Source organism: Sebastes fasciatus, chromosome 5 (assembly GCF_043250625.1).
Source record: "Sebastes fasciatus isolate fSebFas1 chromosome 5, fSebFas1.pri, whole genome shotgun sequence".
Lineage (NCBI taxonomy): Eukaryota > Metazoa > Chordata > Actinopteri > Perciformes > Sebastidae > Sebastes > Sebastes fasciatus.
Window position 1 is genome coordinate 21,272,823 of NC_133799.1, and position 14,143 is coordinate 21,286,965.

Genomic DNA, 14,143 nt, shown 5'->3' on the forward strand with positions numbered 1-14,143 from the left:
TTAAAATCCTGTATTATTTTGTTTCCTTTGATAACATTCTTCATCACAAGATATAAAATGATATTTAAAGGTGCAGTGTGAAGGATTTGGCTGCATCTAGCGGTGAGTTTGCAGATTGCAACCAACTGAAACTTCTCCAGTGTGCCAAGCGTGTAGAAGAATGGTGGCCGATGCAAAAGAAACGCAAATGTCCCTATCTAGAGCCAGTGTTTGATTTGTCCATTCTGTGCTACTGTAGAAACATGGCAGCCGGCTCCATGAAGAGGACTCTTAATTTCAGGTGATTATACACTAAAGAAAACATACTTATTATCCTTATTATACCTTAATTATTATTTTTATTTTCTTTGGATGGAAGTGTTCTCTGGGCTTGCCTATAAGCACAAATGTGAGGACATTTTCAAAATTGGTCAAAAAGAGAGTTTTTCTCATCATAATATATCTAGTCTTGTGACTTCTACAGTACACATGGGATTACTGTTTTTTCAATAGACTCCATTATATTTTAGGAAAAAAACAGTTGTTCCATGTGCCCAAATAATAGATATAGTATGATAAGAAAATGTCTGTATCTCTGAAACTACAAGGAGCACAATCAAGTATTTGGTATCTATGAACTCATAAGAAGTTGAATATCAAAGATATGCACACATATGCACAATTTCAAATATCCTCACTTTGACTATTGATAAAAGTGGGATTTTTTATGTGATCTAAAAATTTCAAAGTTGTACTGTAACTGATACTTGCCATTTTTATTTGACCAATCAGAACAAATGTTGTGGCGTTATTCCTTATCATACAAAATATAGTCTTTGGGCACAAATGGGTTAGTATTATATTCCTCTTCTGCCAATAGATCCTTCTAGATGCTACACACTGTTCCTTTAAAGACATGTTGAAGTCTGGTGTCTGTGTGAGCATCGAAACTGTGGTTACTGTGGTTCAGCTAGTTTGTCACACAATTCAAAGAAATGTCCGAGTTGGCTGTGTCAATTAGGTCCACAAAAAGGGCATCTGTGTTATCTAATAATTAAATTCATCCAAATAGAGCTGACTAAATACGGCCATTCCATGTAAAAACAAGATATACTGTAAAATGGTATTGAAGTCAATAAAACCAATTAGTTTTCTCGTGCTGAGTTGAGCTAAACGGTGTTACTAAAATATAAAAATGGCGACATGTACTTTCATCAACAACTTTCATGAGAAACGTTGCACATTAGAGCAGATGTCTACAGTTGCATTACACAAAACCACAACCTTTCTTCAGAATGCTAATTTTAACACTAAACATGATGTAACCCTGATGAAAAGAGGAAAGTGACTTAACTCTCATAACACTTTGCAAGATTTAAATCTATGCACTAACACTGAGGAATAAAAAAGAAAAAAAAAAGTGTTTCCTTTGTTCAGTCAGAATGGCAGACACTGCAGGCCATTCCTGTTTAAAATGGTTGTAGTGTTAAATTGCCAATGGAGGATGGGCATGACAGGTGTGTTCCATGCTTGGGATATGACCATGCATTGAGGGCTAAAAATGGCCCAGCTTCATGCGTGGATTGGTTTATCATGCCTCTTCGCACAAGGGAAGCCAGACTTCACCTTTTTAGAGGGAAGAGCCCCCGCTCCCCTTCCCAAGGGGTTGAGGGGGGGGGCTAAGCGCCCAAGGCAAACCGCATGGGGTCCCTCTTTTGCTGGGTCTGCCTCTGCCCGCTCACAGGTTGAGAGTCGGCATCGGCTTTTCTCCTCCCTCTCCTCCTCTGGATGGGGAGGAGGAGCAGGTTGATATGTTCTCCCTGTTTCCTTCGGAGGATGAGGCCCCAGCTTGGCATCAGGCCGAGCAGGGCTTAGGGGCAGCTGAGCCACCTTTGGCTTTCCGGTTTAAGGAGGTCATTGACAAGGCGGTAGGAGCGCTGAGATTCCTCTGCCTGAGAACCCAAGAAAAAAAAATCCAAACAACGGTCAATTTCGTTTTACATGGTAGAAGAGCAGAGGAGCAGAGTACAGCAGAGACTCCGGTCCTGGAGACAAAAGCTACGGTCTCCCCCGTGTCCTCTGACCGCGGCCAACAATGTTTTGCAAGAAGGGCTTCACTAGATATAACTTTGCGGTTTTGGTGCGTCCGTGTAGTTTGTGTTGGAGTCTGAGTCTGAAAAGCGTAGCCACACATGCGAGCGCGCATATGCAAGCGTGCATATGCAAGCGAGTGCGCATGTGACACCGACCCGGGTGATTTATACGTGTAAGAAGTTAAAAACAGTCCCTTTAAACCAGTGTTTTTGCTTAGCAGCGTCAGTTAGCTTTTCTCACTCGTTCAATTCAGTCCCTCCCTCTCACCCACCCAGACAAGTTCAAGGACTCCTCAAAACGTAGAAAATTTCAGATACTTCACAAAACAAGAGCAAGATTATTATTCACAAGGCATTATTGAGCCAGTCCATATTCAGAAATGAACATTCGTATCTGAAATGCAACATATGAAAATAGCTGTCCTGGATTAAAAAGATTCTCCAGGAAAAGTCACTCTATATTATAGTGTTTGCATTGTCATAAAAAACATGTCATGTCATATTTTTACATGTACAAACAGATTACAACAAATATGTTTTTGTTTTTCAGACATGTAGCCTACCGGTACTCACATAATTAAACCTGCAGTGGGCAGAATATTTTTGGCATCATTGGGAAAAAATTCCACAATAACCTTTCAGCATATTGTGATTCAAGACTTCTGCACCTCCTCATGACTGTTTTCAGGCTTTAAAAAATCCCTAGCCTTTGATGGGAGAGTTTGGTCAATCAGAGAGAGAGCGTTCCTATTGGTTGTTCATTCAACGGAGGCAGCTGTCAATCACTCGCAAACTCCAATCAAACGGTCAAACTAGAAAGCGCTGATCAAATATAAATCAATATTCTGTTACTGTAATGTCTATTTCTCAAATGCTTTCAGACACATCTTGTAGTGTAGTGTTTAGCTGTAAAATGAGAACGTTTGCTCCGGCTGGTGGGCGGTGCTTGGTGTTTCCTGAACTGATCTTTAAATATCTGCCGGGTCACAAACTTTCTCATTTTACAGCTAAACAGTACACAAAGAGATGTTTCTGAATACATTTGAGGCGAGAAATAGACATTACAGTAACAGAATATTGATTCATATTTCATCAGCGCTGCCTAGTTTGACTGCTTGATCGGAGTTCGCGAGTGACTGACAGCTGCTCAGAGACGGCAGGCTCCAGCTCGGCTCTGATTGGTTGTTTTCCTCCGGTCTGTGAAATCTTGCAGATGCCGTTAGGAGGACCAGAGGACACCGGAGGACACAGAGGCATATTATTATTTTTTTCCGATTACCTGTCTCATGCACTACTGTCAGGACATAGTGACCATTTTATAAAAATAACTTTTTTTAATCTTAAAAGAAATGAGTTTTGCCCCTCAGATTTTCTTTGACATTTTCAGACTATATTTGGGCTCATTTCATCTTTGAACGTTACATTCTGTGAATCTTGGCTATTTGTCCAAAGACGTCCGGAGACGCTTTCAACTTATTAGCAAAATATTTCCACTGTGGCAACAAATAAGACTTGCTAAGAGAAAGATATTGTAAATTAAACTGGGCTTACTGGGCATATTTAGGAATGACTAAGTCTAGCAGAAAGACAGATAGGCACTTGCTAACATAGAAACACTAGGCTAAAACGACCCATATAACAGATTCACTCAGAAGGATGACTCAGTTGTTTGGCTTTGACGGAGAGAGGTTTTTAATGCACTGCAGGGTGCAGACGTAACATAAACTGATGGAGTGGCGCCCACCAATGGTCAAAAAGAAACTATGCAACTCTTTGGTCTTACTCAGGCCGTCTCTGCTGAGTAAAACCAGACAGCAACAGCTTGTATTTATGTATATTTGAGCTGTATCTGAATATAGATTTGTGAAGAGAAAACGCTGAATAATGTAGTCAGATTTGTTCAATGAATAAGCGTGAATGCATGACTTGTTACATGACAAATCCTCTCACCAAATCATTACAAAACATGACAGGAAGTGAGCATTTTACATACTATATACTATATAATGTCATATGTAAAGCAAGGTAATGATTTCTCTGGCTCGATCTGTGTATGTTTGTGTACTAACTTGATCATTAGTTTCACAACTGTGAGAACAACACTCAAACCTGAACCTGGAAACTGTGGTTTATGTGGTTCGTCTAGTTTGCTACAGATTTCAGAGAAATGTTTCATGTGCTGTGCTGAGTATTTCCACACCAAACAATAATGTTGTTGCATCTGTGTGCCTCACTTGTAAGATTAATGCAATAAAAAGCTCACCTGCTGTGACCGAGTTGTATCCACAAACAGGGAGAAAAGGTCATTTGAAGGCATCATTAGCTCCACCATCTCGTGTCACTTCTTGTTGCAAAACAACAAAATGCCGAACTCGAGGCTTCAAAACGACAGACAAACCAATGGATGGCGTCACGGTGACTACGTCCACTTCTTATATATAGTCTATGCTTTTTTCCCACGTTTGAACAAATATTAAAATCTTATTAAAAAGTGACAGTCCTACTGTGTATGTCATTTGCTTGATCTATGTACACTGTAAAAACTCTAACTTGTATTTGTTGGCATGACAAAGCGTTAACCTCCGGTTAACACTGTTAGCTCTGTCAGCACTTAGAGGCACTGACACACCAGGCCGATGGTCGACCGACGGACAGTTTGGGGCCATCGGTGAGCGTCCGTCGGCCTTGTTTTTACTGTGTCCCGCTATTAGCTCTGTTAGCTCTGTTAGCTCTGTTAGCACTATTAGCTCTGTTAGCATTGTTAGCGCGGCTAGCCCCCGCCATTTCGGCTCTGCCACCTCCGTGTTTGCTTGTGAGGTCGGAGTGGAGGAGTGGAGAGCCCTGTGCAGACTATTTGCATAAGCTATTCTTTAAAAAATGTAACTATCCAAATGAATGGGACAGAATATTGTATTAAATTTGTCAAAATACTGTCAATTCCAGAGAGCAGTCTGTTTACAATTACATTAAATTGATATGTTTAAAACTTATTAAGAACCTGTGTGAGCGAAATTAACCACATCATTAATTATTCTTCCACTGTCTGCTTTGCTAATTTCCAGCAAATTGTCACCTTTGTCTTTCAGATTGAGATGAATGCAGTCACAGACACTTTTCCTGATTTTAGCTTGCGCCCAAAGTACCACTTTGCGGAACATTATCCTTACCTTATACGCTGCTTTGGTCCATTGGTGGAATTATGGACAATGAGGTTTGAGTCAAAACACACTTTTTTCAATAAGACTGTGCATGATGTTCAGAACTTTAAAAATGTGCTTCTCATGCTGTCCAGAAAACACCAGCAGATGATTGCATGCCAATTTGATAACCAAAGTCTTTTAAGCCAGTGTTACATGTGGAGAAAGTAACTGACATCAAAACACCTTCTTTGGATGCTGTCCTGCGCACAGTGATAGAGAGAAAGTATCCACGTGTTGAAGCTGTGTCCCTTTCTAAAGACATTTGGAAACCGCTATGCAGCGGGTATGATTATATCAGCTGGACACTGCAGTGGACTGCCAGAATTCTATAAATTGTGACCATAGTAGTTAGCCCTGAAAAAGTGGCCTTTGTTGGCAAAAAGCTCACATCTTGGTACCTGGAACATTTTAGGTCTTTCGAGCTTGTGGAGAACATCTATGCAGACACCTGAGATTTTCGATCCTGAGGCTCTCAACAACTGTCATCCATTGACTGCATACACAGTGGGAGGGAAGATACTGGTGACCCCAAAAGTGTGCCTGCTGCATTGAAGGGACGCAGAATGGTGAGTATACTGATTACTCTTCATAGAAAAAACTCGCTTTTACTCTCATTTTCACTCTCTCTTCCATTCAGACAAGATCATAACATATAATGCTCTTCCAAAGTTTCCAACCATGATCTGAGTTTTGATGTGATGTCTCACTACTAGCCTTTACATTTTATAACTTTAACATTATGTGATGACTGTCCCATCACAGGGAGGAGCAAGTTTACTAGAAAGTTCATTTGTTTTTGGGGTGATGAGACGGGACATGAGCTCTTGTGTTGTCACCCCAAAAAACATTCATATTGCCAATTTTTTGCTGGTCACATTTACACACGTGCCGTCGTCCCATGATAGTTTTACATCTGCACACAGCGGCACAGACCATAATGTCACAACAACACACACATCGTCGTCATTGTTGAAGTTCTTCAGCGTGAGTGAAGAACATAAAGCTCAACTGTCACAACTGCAAAATAACCCCTAGAGGAAAAACCATAAAACATTTGGAACAACTAATTTAATCAGACACTTATTACATAATAGATAATTAAAACTACTAACGCCACAATTTTTAAAAATCAAAGCAAATATTTAAAGAAATTATTAAATATTATATTTAAATTTCGAATTATGTTTTTTTATGCAAATAACCACGATAGATTACAATAACCAAGTAAAAAGATAACATTTAGAATTTTTTACGGTTTACACTGACTTTTGGGACAGTTGAAATAATGTTTTGGGACGGTGGTAAAAAAAAGTTAGCCTGGAGTCTTGCTGTCAATTATAGTTCTTAGAAAGAAAATTGGAATCGGCAAAAATCAAAATCGACAGGTCAGACTCTTAAAAAATCGTAATCAGCCAAGAATTGCAATCGGTGCATCTGTAGTAGGTAGTACTGACACAATATAACTATAACAGCGCTGTTTATTAATCTAATTTGTGGGAAATTGTCTTGTTTTTCTGCCTTCTGCAATCTGAACCTTCTGTCTTTTATTCTTTTCTCATCTAACACAGGGTTTATTACTGCTGGTGAAAATCTCCCCATCAATGTCTCGTAAATTGGTGCTTCCTCAAGTACCTGAATCAGTTGAAAATTTGCAAAACATTCTTCTGGAAAATCTGCAACTTCAAGGCAGCTTCACATTACAGTTTGAGGACCCAGATTTTAATAACGCTCTCTGTAATTTGATGGATATTCATGAGTTGCCACCTGAACGTGTTATCTTAGACTCAGACTCTGTTGATTCAGGGTCTTCCCTGGACACAGCCAGTTTATCCACCATAGAGTCACCACAGAGTCCCTCCGCTTTTATCAAGAACTATCTGCGAAGTATATCAGAGTGGCCTTCACCTTTTCCCATTCCAGCCTTTTCCTATGATGTGGAATTGAAGTTACGCAAAGGCAATGAGGCATATGAAAAGACCAAGAAAGGTATCAGCATAACCAGAGACATGAAGATAGACATTTTGGATAAGATTGCTCAGGCAGTTTTTGAAGTGAAAGCCTATCCAGATCAAGACCAGATTGGGTCTGCTGCTTCTGCTCTCGTCAGTAGGCACCCCTGCCTTCGAGAACCGGGCAGTGGAACGGGGTATGATGGATGGAAAATGAGCATAAAATACAAACTTGGTAGTTACAGGTCCAAGCTAAGTAACGCAGGCTGCATTGAGGTCAGCATTAACCGGAGAAGAAGCGGTGAAGATGATGGTGCAGGTCCTTCTTTGAAGAGAGCAAAGCGAGGGGAGATTAACTATGTTCCTGACCACCCAGATACCCATACTGATGACTCGCTGGAGGAGGAAAGACTAGCTCTGGTTGAGGAGTTAAAGAAGAGGAATAAGAATGTTGCACTCATAAAGCAACAGATGGAGGTGACATTCTCCCTGAGGCGCAAGGAGATTGTGGAGCTAGTGCCTATGGTGTCAGAGGTTCAGGAGCGGTGGCCTGCTCTGTTTTACGAGGCAGAGGTAAGCAGCTGAGCAAAGAATATATTATGTTATGTTTCAGATTTAGTCTTTGCAAAATAAGAATCTGAAGTTGTTTACTTCTATTAACCCTCATCCTACCAACTGGGGTACCGCCAGACCCCAGAGGTATACTTTTTGTCATATCTCACAGGTGCTTTGTTCTATCATTCCAATTTTTCATGACTTTGTCAATCAATTTGTTCCTTATAACTTCATAACATTGTTTTCTGTTTTAATTAGGGCTTTTTAAAAATACCAATGTATTGGGGTCCTTGGGGTCCCACCAAAAGCACCTAATTGCAGCCTATGCAGTTAAAATAGGTAAAATATAATAAATGGATCAAATGTTTGTCATGGGTCCTAATTTAACTAATTTATTATTAGTGTAATTAATGCCATCCTTCAGATGACATTAATTACACTAATAATGTTTTGAGATGGCATAAGTTAACATGGTGCTATGATGGTTGTTTCTTACAGTTGAACATTCTTGGGGTCCCAAGGATGAGGGTTAATAAAATACATATTTTAACATGAGGATGGTGTTGAAATTGTATTGATTTAGTATTGGACATTTAAGTTTGCTGTTCTGTTGTTCTTCAACAGATCAGGGAAGAGTTTCTTCGGATCACCAACAAGGACCTAATAGACAACTTCAGAGCAGCCATTAATCAGCACACTCCAAGGCTCCTTAAACTCTATCGGGCTAGGCGGACAGCTTTCCCGCCTGAGATGAATCAACTCCTTAACAGACTGGATGAAGAGGTGAATTTCTAGACTTAATAATCTCATTATTCTCGACATTATGGAAATAAATGTATAACAAGGAATTGTTTTTTTTTCCTTTTTATAAAGCTGCACTAATCAATATTTTTAAATAAACTGGGTCAAATTTAAGGTGTTGCTCATAGTGACAAACCATCAGAATAACCCCACCGTACACTACCTAAGGGACAGGCAAAGATAGCGACAAGTAGGTGAAGAAAGTGGAACATCTAACAGCTAAAAAGCCAGCTATTTATATCTTTATATAGTTAAAAGGAGTAAATCTTAGACTTTTATTCAACAGGTATTTGCTTGATGTGGAAGAGGACAGCTGTTTGCCACATAATCAACCTCATAAGGCCATAATATATCAAGTGTGTGATTGTTTCAGTCTGTTGAGTCCTGCACCTAAGTGGGCAAAATAAATAAATAAATTCCCTATAGGAAAATGTACGATTTAAGAACAATGTATCCCAAAGTCATTAAGGCCTTAAAACTAGATTTTAACTAAAGGCCCCTCAACAAGATGGGCTCTCAAGAGCAGATAGTAATGCAAGCGTTGCCTTCAGGCTTTAATACTGCATATTAACAAACAAACTTGCAATGAAATTAATTATCACAACCTGCTACAAGGTGAGCCTGGAGCCTTTGGGCCCCCTCTGGGTTTGGGGCCCCAGGGCAGTCTATACCCAGCTGATAATCCAGATTTTCTTTAATCTTTTAATCATTTGATTTCACTTTCTAATAAGACAATAACGTATGCAGTTATAAATCTTAGTAAGTATTTCCAACTGCTGTAGGCTACAATATATTTTTTTTAATATACTTTTTACATTTATGAAATTTGTGATGATGCTCCTGTAGACCACTTACTGTCAAATAAGAGTGAAAATCATTTCAATTAATTAATTAATTAATTAATTAATTAATTAATTAATTAATTAATTAATTTCATTAATTAATGTTCACTTCTGACTTCTGACTAGAACAACTTGACACACAGTGCTGAGCTGCATCTCAAATTAACCTTCAGGTTCCCAGCTTTCAGATGATGTACACCACTTCTATGTGACATCTGCTGTTGACCTGCTGTCTCCCCCTAAAGACCCCCTGTACCCCCCTAAAAAAAGACTAAAACTGGTCTATTGTGGGTCTCAGAGGGTTAATAGAATGACCCAAAGCAGCCACATGGCCACAGTGACACTAAATAATGTTGTTGTTACATCTGTGTTCTTCACTTATTGAATTAATCTAACAAAGGTAACTTAATATATAGTAATATTCATAAACAATGAGGAAAGGAGGTTTAAAGTGGTCCAGAATTAATTAAATCAAGAGGCCGAAAGTGTCCTAAATATAAAAGTGAATGATGAATAACATAAAAAGTAAGAAGAAGATACGGTTGTCTGAGGAGGTTTGGGGGAAATTTGCAGTTTTCAATGGTCCTCTACTTACTCCACAGACTGGAGAGAACACTGCTGGAAAAATATTATAAGATATTTTAAGACCCCACACCAGGAAAAATACAAGAACACAAGCTTGACGTGTTGAAGATAATGTGGCTCAATAGAGGCAAATCATTTTCATATTTTCTGGGACTGCCCCAAACTGAGTTTATACTGGAAAGGTATTCATAACTCATTAAGCACTGTATTTAAGACTCAAATACCTCTGAACTTGGAGACTCTTTATCTGGGCCACATTTTGTTTTTGAGACAGAGGAGTGATATAAAGCTGCTGCAGGCCCTTTTGGCGGCAAGTAAAAAATCTATCACAAGAAGGTGGCTAAATCCAGTACCACCTACATTGGATGATTGGTATGGAATAACCCTTGAACTATTTCAAATGGAAAAGTTGACTTACTCTTTGAGGATCCAAAAGGGCAAATTTGACCAGATTTGGAATAAATGGATCGAATTTATAACCCCCATAAGAGTAGACTTTGTATGACTCCACTGACTTTTTTTCTCTTTTCTTCCTTTCCTCTTCTTGCTGAGAATAATAAGAATGTAATGTAAGCTCCCTTGGTTCTAATGTATATAGTTATGTCTTTAATAGAGTGTGAGATAGGCATAGGTAAGAAAGCTAAATGTAACTGCTGATAGTTTGATGGAGAAGTATGCATGGGCATGTAGGCTGTATACGCGTGAGTATGCAAGTGAATATCGATGTGTGTAGATGTGTATAATCTGGACTTGTGGAACGGTTTACACGGCCACGTACTTCAGAAAGTGAGGTTGGAGGACCCACAGTTCTCCAAAAGGCTGAGTTGACTCACAAGTACTGTGGCATCCGCATGCTTCTTTTCGGGCATATGCATATAGACTGTACATGTATATTAAAATGGGAAAAGAGTTAGGTATAACTATCTGTAAAGTTTGATATACACTGTGATAACGCCTTTTCCAAACAAAAAGAAAATTTTAAAAAAAGTAAGAAGAGGAAGAATTAATTAATGTGAAAAGACTGTGTTAAACACACTGATCACATAATGTTTGTTTCAGGCTGTTGAGGCATCAGATCACTGAACAAGATAATGCAAAGATAACATAAGATGGAAACTCGCAAACATGCCTTGCACGAAGGATGTGGTCATATATCAAGAAATGTGATAATCACACTTGCCAACAAAGCAAACTGCTGTATAAAATGATGATGCCCCTTATAAACTTTTACAAATCATTTAAATTAATTAATTAATTATATTAATTCATGTTCACTTCTATGTGACATCTGCTGTTGACCTGCTATCTCCCCCTAAAGACCCCCTGTACCCCCCTAAAAAAAGACTAAAACGGGTCTATTGTGGGTCTCAGAGGGTTAATAGAATGACCTAAAGCAGCCACATGACCACAGTGACACTAAATAATCTTGGTGTTACATCTGTGTTCTTCATTTATTGAATCAATCTAACAAAAGTCACTTAATATATAGTAATATTCATAAACAATGAGGAAAGGAGGTCTAAAAGGGTCCAGAATTAACTAAATCAAGAGGCCGAAAGTGTCCTAAATATAAAATTGAATGATGAATAACATAAAAAGTAGGAAGAAGAATAATTAATTAATGTGAAAAGACTGTGTTAAACACACTGATCACATAATGTTTGTTTCAGGCTGTTGAGGCATCAGATCACTGAACAAGATAATGCAAAGATAACATAAGATGGAAACTCGCAAACATGCCTTGCACGAAGGATGTGGTCATATATCAAGATACAGACGTGGACAAAGTTGTTGGTAACGTTCCGTTAAAGAAAGAAAAACCCACAATGGTCAATGAAATAACTTGAAACTGACAAAAGTAATAATAAATAAAAATGTACTGAAAATGAACTAATGAAAATCAGACATTGTTTTTGAATTGCTGTTCAACAGAATCATTTTAAAAAACAAACTAATGAAACTGGCCTGGATAAAAATGATGGTACCCTTAACTTAATATTTTGTTGCACAACCTTTTGAGGCAATCACTTCAATCGAGTGATTTCTGTAACTCTCAATGAGACTTCTGCACCTGTCGACAGGTATTTTGGCCCACTCCTCGTGAGCAAACTGCTCCAGCTGTCTCAGGTTTGAAGGGTGCCTTCTCCAGACTGCATGTTTCAGCTCCTTCCACAGATGTTCAATAGGATTTAGATAAGGGCTCATAGAAGGCCACTTCAGAATAGTCCAATATTTTGTTCTTTGCCATTCTTGGGTGTTTTTAGCTGTGTTTTGGGTCATTATCCTGTTTGAGGACCCATGACCTGCAACTGAGACCAAGCTTTCTGACACTGGGCAGCACATTTCGCTCCAGAATGCCTTGATAGTCTTGAGATTTCATTGCACCCTGCACAGATTCAAGACACCCTGTGCCAGATGCAGCAAAGCAGCCCCAGAACATAACCTAGCCTCCTCCATGTTTCACATTAGGTACAGTGTTCTTTTCTTTGGATGCTTCATCTCTTCGTCTGTGAACATAGAGCTGATGTGACTTGCCAAAAAGCTCCAGTTTTGTCTCATCTGTCCAAAGGACATTCTCCCAGAAGCTTTGTGGCTTGTGAATATGCATTTTGGCAAATTCCAGTCTCGCTTTTTCATGATTTGGTGTCCTCCTGGGTCGTCTTCCATTAAGTCTACTTTGGCTCAAACAGCGACGGATGGTGCGATCTGACACTGATGTACCTTGACCTTGGAGTTCACCTCTAATCTCTTTGGAAGTTGTTCTGGGCTCTTTGGTTATCATTCGTATTATCCGTCTCTTCGATTTGTCATCAATTTTCCTCTTGCGGCCACGTCCAGGGAGGTTGGCTACAGTCCCATGGACCTTAAACTTCTGAATAATATGTGCAACTGTAGTCACAGGAACATCAAGCTGCTTGGAGATGGTCTTATAGCCTTTACCTTTAACATGAAGGTCTATAATTTTCTTTCTAATCTCCTGAGACAACTCTCTCCTTAGCTTTCTGTGGTCCATGTTCAGTGTGGTACACACCATGACACCAAACAGCACAGTGACTACTTTTGACCCTTTAAATAGGCAGACTGACTGATTAAAAGTTTGAAGACACCTGTGATGCTAATTACAGGACACACCTTAGTTTAATATGTCCCTATGGTCAAACTATTTTACATCTTTTCTAGGGGTACCATCATTTTTGTCCAGGCCAGTTTCATTAGTTTGTTTTTTAAAATGATTCTGTTGAACCACAATTCAAAAACAATGTCTGATTTTCATTAGTTAATTTTCAGTAAATTTTTATTTATTATTACTTTTGTCAGTTTCAAGTTATTTCAGTGACCATTGTGGGTTTTTCTTTCTTTAACGGAAGGGTACCAACAATTTTGTCCACGTGTGTATGTGATAATCACACTTGCCAACAAAGCAAACTGCTGTATAAAATGATGATGCCCCATCAGACCACTTGCTGTCAAAAAATGATCTAAGCGATTAAAGTAGCGCATTAGTTTCAAAACTGAAGCAGGAAACTGGTTTCTGTGGTTCGTCTGGTCTGTCGCTGAATTCAGAAGAAATGTTTGAGTGGGCTGTTTTACCAAAACCCCCAAACAGCCAAATGCTGACAGCTGAAAATCATTAGTATCTGGTATCTTAGCATTAGTAGCTCATCTTTTCATTAAGTAGATATAAAACAAAGTGTTATTGATTCATTAAATTCACCCAATTTAAGTTTACTTATTGTGAACTTATCAAACAGTGAGGAGAAGTAGGTCCACAATGATCCAGAATGAACTAAATTGAAAGACGCAGAAAATAAATCATGAATGAAGTAAAAAGAAGAAAATCAAGTCTGAATTAACACCCTGAGACCCGCGATCCCGACTGACTTTACTGTCTTTCAGAGGCTCTAGTAGGTTCAGTTTTAGGGCTAGAGTGAAGACACAGATATCATATGAAGGATATCATGATGTCAGACATCATGTCGGGAAGGAGGCTAAATAACGCTCCAAAGTTGGGCAAAATTTTAGCGAGGAAAAACTGGCATGGCCATTTTCAAAGGCGTCCCTTGACCTCTGACCTCAAGATATGTGAATGAAAATGGGTGCAATGGGTACCCACGAGTCTCCCCTTTACAGACATGCCC

General features: G+C 39.0%; 1 protein-coding gene and 1 long non-coding RNA gene across 2 annotated transcripts in view; both read left to right on the top strand.

Moving 5' to 3' along the window:
* The window catches only part of LOC141767947 (uncharacterized), a 65,335-nt gene that overhangs the window by 6,338 nt on the left and 44,854 nt on the right, over positions 1–14,143 (top strand). The gene's annotated exons all lie outside the window — the stretch shown is intronic.
* On the top strand, positions 5,050–8,624 carry LOC141767943 (uncharacterized). The gene is made up of 4 exons (XM_074635698.1): positions 5,050–5,283; positions 5,685–5,838; positions 6,841–7,794; positions 8,401–8,624. Exons 2-4 carry the CDS (start codon positions 5,836–5,838, stop codon positions 8,569–8,571), a joined length of 1,128 nt encoding a protein of 375 aa, XP_074491799.1. The 5' UTR covers positions 5,050–5,283; positions 5,685–5,835; the 3' UTR covers positions 8,572–8,624.

Bases quoted from the DNA above. Each gene is read 5' to 3' on its own strand.
- LOC141767943 (XM_074635698.1), top strand. The intron at 7,795-8,400 runs GTAAGCAGCTGA...GTTCTTCAACAG, and splicing joins CTCTGTTTTACGAGGCAGAG to ATCAGGGAAGAGTTTCTTCG.